We start from the raw sequence: 11,501 nt of genomic DNA on the forward strand, positions 1-11,501 counted from the left end.
CACATAAGCTCTCGCCAAGAGACAAGAGTATTTTTACAGTCTCAGTAAGATCGATGCACAATTAAGCAATCCTATACCTTGAGATAGTTTTGATTCTCAATCGGTGGTCAAGAAGTATATTGGCAGTCACATTCGTTCCTAAGTAGAGGGCACTGCCTCCTACCTGCAGTAATCACCAACTACGCATGTAGTTACGTCACGTATTTTGTGAAGTCATCGCACGAGCCATTTACCACCGATTGCATCTTATAGTTTTCTACAGAGCCGTATGCATCAGTAAACGGTGTTATCGAAACGATGTAACGAGCAAATAGAATATCTGGATAATCTACCTCTTTCTCGTACATAAAGCCGATATGTGTTGCAATTACCTGTAAAGTGTTACGTCCAACGATTTGACGTCCAAATTCTGCAAAATCATTTTCCGAAATTTTTCTTCAATAGTAGAATAGAAGCGCCTTCAGAACAGAAGCGCCGTTTAGTGTATAAGCAATTATACAATAATGCGGAGAAGCAATGGCGAGCAGCGTCCAATAGCTTTGCGCCAGTCGTTGGCTATCCATCGCGTGTCACAAACAGTATACGCAAAGAACCTGCGAACTAGGTTCCTTGCAAACCGAGCGTAGTCTTACGGCTACTTCCGAAAACCCATTTTCCCAGTTGGATGTTAATCTACATGATTAGTGAGCAAGATCAGAAAAATCATCCGACTTTCATCTTATGTCTGAAGTTAAGTAAGGTTCCATCTAGAAGGAAAAGCTTAACACTAGATGCTGCTGAATATCTTTCAATAAGGACTTCATTTACCTACAGGTTCACGCCATGCTGACACCTGCAGGCGCTGCTTAAACTGCACGAGAGAGACACGCCTAATGCACTTAGTTCAATAGGTGCAATCGTCGATTCCGCAATCGAGATCTTGCGTCGAGTGTGAAAGAAAAGTAAAATCAGATCAAAGAAGTGTCGATAAACGGCTTCTGTCGGGTAACGTAACAGGGTTTCTGGTAGCATACAAGTGCTGCCGAAATTTAAAACTTCAATACCTCAGTGATGAAATAGAAAACTGTTTGGTAATACTCCGGCTAAAAGTAGCGATAGAACGTATGGCCTTTAACCACTAAATATCAACAGTGTCTTTAACAATACAATCGGTTGCTGATATACTGTACATGGACAATGTTTGAAAGTAATTGTTTTTTTTTAGGAATGCCTTCTTTCAGATGATATTCGGCTTTTTTGCCGGATTTTTTTTTCAGAAAATTAAAGTCAGTATCGGTTGAAAGTATCGATGTACGGGTAGGGCATGAATATTTAGGCATAATAGTTAGCATGTCGCTCTAGGGTCTAACTCGGATCGAAAGATCAAACTCAGCCTATGCCATCTTCGCTTATTGGGGAGTTACAGATTCTAGCGTACCGACCTTAATGGTGCCAAAGTATTACCAAGGAAGCGCAAAACTGTCTGCTAATACGAAGCTAGACTTACGTTACCATGGGGATACCTCACATGTCACCACTTGGATCGCGTGTTTACCCATCAGTTCATGCGTTACCGCAGCAATCATATTGATTAGATCTAGCTTCTGTGAATCTCCCTCTGTTTCGAAACAACGACAAATACCTGGAAACAAAAATCCTGAGACAATCGAGGAATTAAGAAACAGCGAAAACAAATGTTCTTGCCATTGGGCTCGAAGGTTAGAGATTGGAAAAGTAAATTCAGCGGGAATTACCGCTTCTGTAATAACCGCGAATTAGATGATGTATATGCACATGGTACGAAGTCGGGTCCTCAACGCTTACTATCAGTTACTATGTAATTGGCATAAAAACTAAAAAGCCTGTAAACAGATTCGATACAGATCGATCCATCAATCAGATAAAAACAAAGTAGCTGGAATAGCTGAATACTAAATAGAGCGGTAATACAACCAAAATTTCTATACTAATAGTCTCAATGTTACGTAGAACACTTCTGTAGCACAAATAGATTTCTGGTTGTAGTACCCTCGTTTACGTTACATGCAAATGCCTGTAGCAAATGTACCGGTAACATCATTACGTGATCATAAAATTTCCAACTACTCAAAATTTTGTATTATTGAAAATGAAGGCCTAGACACTTGATTATTATCGAGTCAAAAAAAACTACGTACAAATGAAAACGCTATTATTTTTGCTATTTTTTTTTTTCTTTTTCTATTTAGTCCCGTTACACGATCAGGTTGAAAGCATCTTATTATCGATTGTGTAATTTCGATTATTTAGGTAATCTGTTCAGATAAAATGTTCACTTGATAAATATCCACAATAGTTAAAATTGTAATGACGCTCACGTCTAATATACCTATCGTTAACAATTTCGTAATGATTTGAAGCTGCTTTTCCACACATGACAAGACTAGGTCGAAGCTTACAATTATGTGGTCAGACTTTCGTACCTCATCCGGGGTAATTTTGTCAAACCACCCCCGTATGAGGGAGGAAGGTAGGTAGGTAGGTAGGTAGGTAGGTAGGGGGAGGTATTACCAAAGTCTTCACAATTTTGCCTGCTTAATACTAAAAACCGCAACTGATAACATTATACCCTGTACATTTTTGAAAATCCACTGCGACTGATAAAACTATGTAGATAGTATTCAGACAACAATACCACAGCCAGGATTGTGATAGGATTGATATTGATGATGCCGCTTGTTCTATTCATGACTATATGTAGTACACACATTAGTACTCTGTAGTGGTAGGAACACTGGAATGCCCGAGATTCCGCTTACTCCTCCTAGGACTACTATAATAATAATAAGACCCTGTAGACAGATTTCACGTTTTGAAACCTTCGGCGACGTTCCCCGTCCGGTGTACGACAGCTCGTCCAGTGTAACTTACAGCAGTCCAAAGCTGTCTTCATAATACCTGTTATCAATAATTATTCATATATCACAAAATCAATCATGATATAGAGTAATACAATAAAATCAGTGTCACTTTAGAAATTGAACGGCAAGTATTTGGTGTTCTAAAACAGATAAGAATTACTCAAGGAAATGTAGTTTGCATAAAAACAGGAAATGAATGAACCAGAAATTCTGGGTTTATAGGTAACCCCGGCCCAGAGGAGAAAAAAACGCTCTGAGGGCGTTCGTAGAATATGAATTCATTACTAATCCGTTGAATCTCCGAGCTCTTCAGTGTTAATGAATGGGCAGTTTCTACGTCCTTCTGCATGGTTTAAGTGGGTCGAGCACATTTCGAGCAATAACATGCAGCGTCTACGTACGATCCGATTTCTAAAGAGCGCACGCTGGTTCAAGGCCGGGATAACAATGCAAAGCATCACATAATGATGGTTACGCCCGATTCGCGTATCGACCAATCAATTCGAGTGCTTACCTGGCTCATGCCTATTTACAGGAAATGCCTAAATACGTTAAATAGAGTTCGAAAGAACATTATCGAGGAACAAGGATGCAAGGCTGCGTTGCCAGCAGATATATCAGAACTGGTTCCACTTTAGGGCCCGTTACGGCTATGCTAGTAAAAGCTTATACTCCCTATAGAACTATTAGCGTAGATGACAATGTTCACCTCGTGCATTGAGAGATAGCAGGTACCTACGTTGATTCATCTGGCGCAACCGTTTTAGTAGTCAAACTTATATCTGATAGTTCAGGACGGCTGGACATAAGTTCCAATAAGCATTTCTCCTCACTGCCATCGGTGCCATCTGAGTCTTCCATACTCGTTTCTTTTGTTCTGGCCACCGGCACAACTGCGGTTGGCATACAGATCCCATCGTCCTCCAGCTGAAATGCAGTTATTACCGATGATACAGTGTTTAGTGCTAACACTAGCTACTAAATTAACCGAAGATGAGACAGCAGACTGTGTAACGGATTTTACGTAGATAACAGATCTACATGCATGATCTAGCACGTATTTGCATGACAAAAGCACCTATACATAATTTTTACTAGCACGGTCCGAAGTACCTAACTCATCAGACATCTGAATACTAGTTCTAGGAGTATTCTATTTCGAATCGCAAACATAATACGAACCATTTGTGGGTCTTTCAACGAAACGGTACTCATATTCTCCATTTGACTCTCCTCAGAAGCAAAAGTATCTCGGTCGACCCGAATGATGACTGGATGTCCACTCTGAAACCATATCCAGATATTACTTCTCTACCTATATACCTATATATAAGGTTGATTGTTTATTTTGATTCCGTTGTTCAAATGCCCCAGAAAGTTCCGCAACCGAATAAACCTAATACTGATGGTCAAAGCACGAAAAGTTACGTCTCCTTCCATTCTTGATGACTAGATCACAATGTATAGATATTTATTTTAGGGCTATCATCGGGCTTCGTCCGCATTGTCAAAGGTAGACTATGGAAGAAATTGCTTTCTTTTGAGCTACTTAGATGATCACTGAATACGTCCGTTCAGCAATCCAACGACCATGTAGTACCATGAAGTAGATAATGAAAGCTAACATAACCTACTGGCTCTGCTTTCGAACTTATTCGTTGATTAATGATCATCTTAGGCTCGATTAAATCGGTCTATCACACAATTTCTCCACTGTATAACAAACATCGAGTCTTAGTGCACTGACTTCCCTCATATACAAACTGTAGAACGCATTGCAATCAGTCGAATAGGACCGCAGTACGAATACTGCGGTTCTATTTGAAATTCCCACTCATTAAATCCTCCTCAGTACGTCTGATCACTGTTACTTACCAGTCCGTTGGACCCGCCAAAATTCGCGTTGTCGAGGAAGCCAGATACCTCGTGTTGGTCTGCACCTTGTTTCTGTCGTTGCGGACTCTTGCAATCGTTATTGGGCGCCGAGAACGGGATAATTCTTTTTGAGACAACGGTCTCAGTCGCCTTTGGTGGTCTGCTTGTACAATGCCGCTTGTATGTCGTGCTTGCCTCCTCTGGCTGATGTAATTGTATGTGCATCGATAACAAACTATCATTCGATAATCGAGCACCACAATTTGGATAAGAGCAAACAAAGGGTCGAGGATCGGAGTGTATCCGCTGGTGCTCTATCAAATGTTCGGCCTAAACCAAAAAATAGGATAATATTACTCCAAAGCGTGCTCGCTGCATGCTACGTTGAGTTTTACATCAAGGATCAGCCGAGATTCATAAGTTTGCGGCGCGTCCAAAAAAATATTAGGATAATATTACTCTATAAAGCGCGCTCGCTTCATGCTACGTTGAGTTTTGCATCAGGGATCAACCGAAGTTTGCGGCGCGGCATTAGCAAGAGAATCATTTATCCTAGAGCATATCCTTGAGCTAATCGAGCAGTAGACTAACTACTAATGGGTGTAACGCAAACAAACGCAATGGTTTTGCGTGCTACACGTAGATCGTTTAATACGCAAGTATAGGATCAACTTTAGCATGTTATTATTATGTTATATATATATATATAGATATAACATGTTAGTAGCTTTAGTATGCCGTGACAGATATGACAAAGCGTATATACAGTGTCACGCTGACGTACAGTAGAAATCACGCATACTTACATGCAGTCGACTTCTACAGACATCTGAGTAAAAAGAGATTGCAGTGGCAAGATGTTTTGGTGGCCAGAGACGTGGCAGGTCTTGCCTTCCACAACAAAATGCACCTTTTGATAAAGCGTTTACGTCGTACATTTGACTAGTTAACTTACTCGAATAAATCCTTTGTGGCAGATGCCGCACTCATGCCCCCTGCTACTATTGTGCATTTTTGCGTGGCTGGCCAAATGTCCGGATTGAGTGAATCGTCGATTGCACACAGAGCATCTGTACGGCTTCTCGCCATCGTGCAATCGCAAATGATTGACTAGGTGGCCGGACTGGGTAAAGGATTTATCACATTGAGCACACTGGTACGGCCGAATACCTGGTATCGAATACAGCAAATTAAGTATTTTTGCAACGCCCGGCAAAAAAAATGAGAGAATCATGCTTCTGAAAGGGTGCTGACGCTGCCTACCGTTGACAGACTGCGAAAAAGTATCCTTATTGTTAATGGCAGTTTGGGCATGTTGAAAACAGCGTTTGTGACATGGCCACCGGTACCATGCAAGCCCATAGAGATCATTTCGATGAAAATAAAATGAAGGGGTGCAAATGTCAGGTTTACTGGGTAAACACATTTCGTTAACACCTTAGCATGCGATCGCAGACCGCCGGTGTAAAGCGGCACCAAATGAGACTATCAAGAAATGCTTGCGTTAACAAACCTAGATGAAGCCGTTCGTGATTCCGTAAATGCCCACTTTGAGTAAATCTCTTCTTACAAAATTGGCATTCGTAAGGCCTTGTGTTTGTATGGGAATTCACATGTGAGACAAGGTGACCGGACTGGGGGAAAGCTTTACCACAGATCTCGCAGACAAACGGACGTTCTCCTGCACATAACATTGGAATAGGAAATAACACCGATAAACAACCATCTACGTGTTTATAAATCTAACATTTCTGAATCAACTACAGCGATAAAACAATGTACAAAGAAAAATTATCAAATATAAAGACTGTTCTTCTAATTAACATTAACTCGAAGGGATGGAGTAAACCTTTACAAAACATTACCGAGCGCTAAACTTCAAATCGGCCTTGATTGGTTTGTGCTTAGCAAAATGGCATAGTACTAGCCTTAATTAGTGCAGCAACCCACTGCAAGGAGGTGATCTAGGTAGGTATGGCGTAAATTTCAGAGGCAGGCTCGGGCAGATTCAGAATTTGCTTGTCAGTGACGCCCGCCATTTGCCTGTTGTACTCAAAGTATTACCGGTTACTCGAAATATTAGATTTAGGCAAATAATTTTTTGATTGATTTACGGTGGGGAATGATATGATGCGGTTAGTTAAAAGCCAATCTAAGCAGGACTGAAAAACTTAGGCAAAAATTCCCTGGACGATGCAACACGGATTCAGTTTCCGCATTTATCAGATACCTTATTGTATATATACGAGTAAATATATTTATATATACATTGTTATTTCGAAATTCTAGGAATTTCCTCTTGATCATTATTATTATTATTATTACCGAAAATATTAATTGAGCCACAGTTATTCCAGGACTGAGTGTGACCATTTATTGTATTTTGTTAAAACGCAAAAGTTTCCTACATGATAACGCTTCACGTGATGTCAGCCTTGTTTTCTTATTAGCCTATTTATTTAACCTGTATGAAGTCGAAGATGGTTGCGGAGATGTCCGAGCTGCTGAAAACGCTTTCGACACTGACAACATTCATGAGAACCACTTAATCCTGGTGCTCGGCGCTTACGACGCGGCGGCTTAATTTTTGCGCCTTCCCTGCAAATTTGACAGAAAATAGAATAGGGCAAGTCGAAGGAAGGTGAGAGATCCTTTAAAATGTACTGCTACGGATAATAGGCGATAAAGAAAATCCACCGTTCCCGTACAGCTGACCGGTATATTTATCACGCCTCTATGCTAAACTACGATCAATAATTTTTTAACAGGGTTGAAAAAACGTCGATAGCAGTGCAGGGTTTGTTTTTACTTTCGTAAAGTTTTTTAACCTGCGCCCACACCTCGTTAACGGAGTCGGAGCCCTCTCTGGTTTTAATTCCTGCTGCTCATCGGGGTTATTCGATACGTTTTCCTTTATGATGACTCGTCGTTTGTGCCTTGCAGACCTAGCATGCACAATCCGAATATGAGCGCGCAATTCCTCAGCTGATTTAAAGGAAGCTAGACATAGAATGCACTTCGTGCTCTCAATCGACACAGCTACCAATCCTTTCCCAAACGGTTCTGCACCAGCGCCACCATTGTCTTGTTGAACTGAAGTATGATCGGTCCCTGGATTCTCTATTTGAACGGTATCTTGCCATGATGTCGACGACGACGTTGGCGAGAGACAATTGTTGGTTGGAATGTCCTCCATTGGCGAGCCGAGGACTGATGCGTTCCTACCAATGGCACAATCCCTGTAATCCAATAACGCTAAGTAAACGACTAGACCAGCCATTGATCATATGCGCACTCACTATTTAATGACTAAGCTGGTTGTAGCCAGGATATTTGGAAAGTTTCGGCAGTAGACTTTGCAATTATTAGAATAAAGCGACAAAGAACTTAGCCCGGGGTTTTTCAGAATACACATTTATAGCGAATTAAACGAAGCCGGCTGGGGTACCAGGTGTAATCGCAGAGCAAATGAAACCAGGTAAATATTTTAATAACTGCTTAGGTGCTATTATTTTAAATCTTTGCCTTCGCATCTTCGACCCTTAACAAAGAGCTGGGCAATGTTGCACTTGGACCATACCCAACCATTGTCAATTAAGTGCTAATTTTGCGAGCGTAAAAGCCTTTTGTTCTGTCGGGAGAACGGAAAACGCGGCACTTCTCGTCATAGATTGTCGTTATAATATCTCTGGTTATTTTTAGTCCGTGCGGTTAGCTCTAATATCGTAGCCTCACAAACCGGCTCATTTAGCCTTGGTAAAAAATTTTGAGCTAATTTGAAATATTTGCAGCATATAGCGATGGCACGCACGAAGCTGTATCAATTAAATTATGTCTTTTTGCGAACCCACATTTACGTCGAGTGAATGTGGGTTCTCGAACAGTAGGTATAAATTTCGAGACGGCAATAGAGCCACGAATTATCCATACGTACGAAGGGAAGAAGCTACAGGGAGTTCCTCATGACGGCGATCATTACACTTCAGATGTCAGTTCTACCGTTATTTGATCACCTTGAAGCTATTAGCCGATACTCAATATGTTACGACAGTCCCGTTCGTTGTTTCTATCATCGATCTATCATAAATTGCCTAAGCGTTCTCCTAGAAAAATTAAATTAATTATTAAAGAGGAACGAAAATATTGTTATTCAGCGTAAGCAAGTAATGAGAAATGAAGTTACCGATTCAAATAATTTACGCTTCAGCTGTAACGTTCGATTGTTTTGAATTAGGGAGGTTCTTGGGGTACTTGGATTATCCTTAGCTAGAGACAGGTACCCACCCAGGTCGAAAGAAAAAATTAGCGTAAACATTATTTGCCAATAATAATGATTGTCTGCTAATGAATCATACATGAGCATTAGAACATACTGCTTTCTAGATACTAGTGCCTTCGCATTAATGAAAGATTTAATAAATGAAAATAAAATAGATTCGATCGACTAGCAAGTGCTTCCTACAATGCCTGAACTTCTCGACTTGCGGATACAACTACGAGGTCGTTTCACAGCAACACCAATGATCTCGGTAATTGCCCTATGCGTCATATAGTCAGTCATCACTCTCATGCTTACCGCCTTTCACCCGAGACATCTCTCCTTTGCTGTCCAGCCCTTTTGCGCGCTTATTATAGGTCTCGAATTAATGACCGCCATTTTGTAGGTTCAAACTTCAAAATGGGCAGAGGACACGCAACTTAACGATCATTTGTGGTCCTGCCTACAATATGCTTCTGCACAGCTACAAACGAAATACTCTTGCATCATAGCCAAAATTGAAGCACCAATTAAGATGGCCTTAGCATACATTCAATTATCGGTCGATACGCGACTACCTACCACTCAGCTGCTATCACCTAGTCCGAATGGTTCCTCCCCGACCACCTAATACCGCTACTATGCAGTAGTGGCATTGCTACCAGCAATGCTAGCAGTAAATGTAAAAGGCCGAATTGCTAAAACGAGGTAGTAGAAAGCCAATGGAATTGTGCAGATAATGCAGCGTCATTCTACGTCACCGTTTGTGACGTAGAATGACGTAGAGCGAAAAAAAGGTTCGGGTCCATAACTGGGGTTTTCGAACGGCTTTTAGTTCGCCACAGAACTTTGTTGTACAGGCTCCAGTTAATATGAGTCGTATGGGTCATGCACAAGGAGACTCCTTCCTATGTTAAGGGGGCTGATGTTGCACAACTGGTAGCGGCGCCTACCAATTGCTGACGCGATTTGACCTCGGTAGCATTACAATAAATAAAGGCTCACTAAGCTAGATAAATGTCATCCTTATCGATGTTATTTGACATTCGGCTATTCACGATGTGCCGTAACCCCATCAGTAATAGGGATTACGTTCTACTTAGAATTCTGCAGAAGCGAACACGAATAGTGTGCTTCGTGCCAACTGTACAGTGAACATATTAAAATTTCCCATCCGTCCAAATCTTCGGAATCTCTTTTTTAGTTAGATGATACGTGGTCTCGCATCGACATGGTAGAAAAAATCCTAATTCCGTCGATCGTTTTCAGCGTGTGTTGTAAACCATTTAGCCAATATTTTTTATTGGCTACTCCCATATAGCGGCATGGCGGCTTTTGCTACAGACTACATGTAAAGTTCGTTCTTGCATTTTCACGATTGTCTTTTTTACAGGCTACTGTCGTTTGTGATCTACTCCCCCGTAGTACCCGTGACCAACCTTTAAAAAAAAAATAGTTCTATAGCTTCGAAGATGGACGAAAAAATATTTCCTCGATTGCAATTTTCTGGTAACCCACCTAGACTAGAAGCAGCACATTTGGGCCTGAGCATCTGTGCCAAATAGAGCTACTTTCGCAGAAAATTCACATATTTTCGAGACACATTAGCTTAGTCTTATTAGATATTTCAACAATTCTAGTACACCTAATGTCAAATCTCATCTTCCAAACGGAACATCACCGACCTGATGCGATTCACCTCAGGCGCATGTATGGCATCTAAGGGCATCCACCCAGAGAAATATTAGTGGTGCTTAATCCAATCGTCTCAAGTTCAATTAAATAGTTCCATCTCTTAAGGACAATTCAGCAGCACTATGGGTTTCAAGGCCATGTTCTACGCTAGTACCGTATACGTTATTATCGATATTATATCCTCACCCTTTAACGAACAGTGACGTGTAGAGCTATTTCAGCGATGGCGAGGGTTATAGTTTGCTGTAACCAGATTTTGGCGTACCCAGCTTCTCCATTTTATGCTAATATCTCGGTACAGCATACACAGCCGACCCGTTTTATCTCACTGTCTGACACGGCTGTTGCCGACGTGGGACTAAGTGATGAGCTTATCGGCCTTGAAGGCTTTTCGCTTATTTTTCGTAATTGCATATGTAAGGTGTCAAAATGAGCCGAGGAACAGTTATTATTTAGAAGTGGAAAATACGAATTAGTAGACTCCTTTGCCAAAACACAGAGTTTCGAAAAATGAGGGAACACTTCCCACTATTGTCGCACAAAATTGCTAGCGTAGAAAAGGTCTACCACAGAGCACGACTATTAGGATACTCAGCTATAAAGCCATTCTTGTACAAACCGCTTTTATTCAAAATCTTTCCATCGGAGCTTCGATTTAAATCAAGTACTAAAAATAGTTTCACCAGATACGCCTCGAATCTGAATTTGGCTAAGACTTTGTAATTTTAGCGAAACGAGAACAGTGGTCGCATAGAGAAAATGGTACATATCACTTGACCGCCAAACATTTAAAA

At 41.0% G+C, this 11,501-nt stretch overlaps 1 protein-coding gene across 3 annotated transcripts in view; it reads right to left on the reverse strand.

Annotated features, from left to right (window-relative positions):
• Positions 1–2,170: 2,170 nt before the first annotated feature.
• LOC111270332 (uncharacterized) overlaps positions 2,171–11,501 on the reverse strand; it is a 13,231-nt gene continuing 3,900 nt past the window's right edge. For 2 of the 3 annotated variants that reach the window (XM_086972451.1, XM_022850495.2), the window contains exons 3-10: positions 7,595–7,993; positions 7,219–7,352; positions 6,268–6,435; positions 5,710–5,924; positions 4,755–5,084; positions 4,062–4,163; positions 3,619–3,806; positions 2,171–2,916 (exon numbers count right to left, since the gene is read on the reverse strand). In XM_086972451.1, the coding sequence (XP_086828577.1) occupies positions 2,886–2,916; positions 3,619–3,806; positions 4,062–4,163; positions 4,755–5,084; positions 5,710–5,924; positions 6,268–6,435; positions 7,219–7,352; positions 7,595–7,950 (1,524 nt within the window). In that variant the 5' untranslated portion in view covers positions 7,951–7,993 and the 3' untranslated portion in view covers positions 2,171–2,885. Of the gene's footprint in view, positions 2,917–3,618; positions 3,807–4,061; positions 4,164–4,754; positions 5,085–5,709; positions 5,925–6,267; positions 6,436–7,218; positions 7,353–7,594; positions 7,994–8,688; positions 8,858–11,501 lie in introns of all 3 variants that reach the window. The other variant, XM_086972452.1, reaches the window with a different exon arrangement.

This window comes from Varroa jacobsoni, unplaced genomic scaffold (genome assembly GCF_002532875.2).
Source record: "Varroa jacobsoni isolate VJ856 unplaced genomic scaffold, vjacob_1.0 scaffold_1463, whole genome shotgun sequence".
In the NCBI taxonomy this organism is placed as follows: Eukaryota; Metazoa; Arthropoda; class Arachnida; order Mesostigmata; family Varroidae; genus Varroa; species Varroa jacobsoni.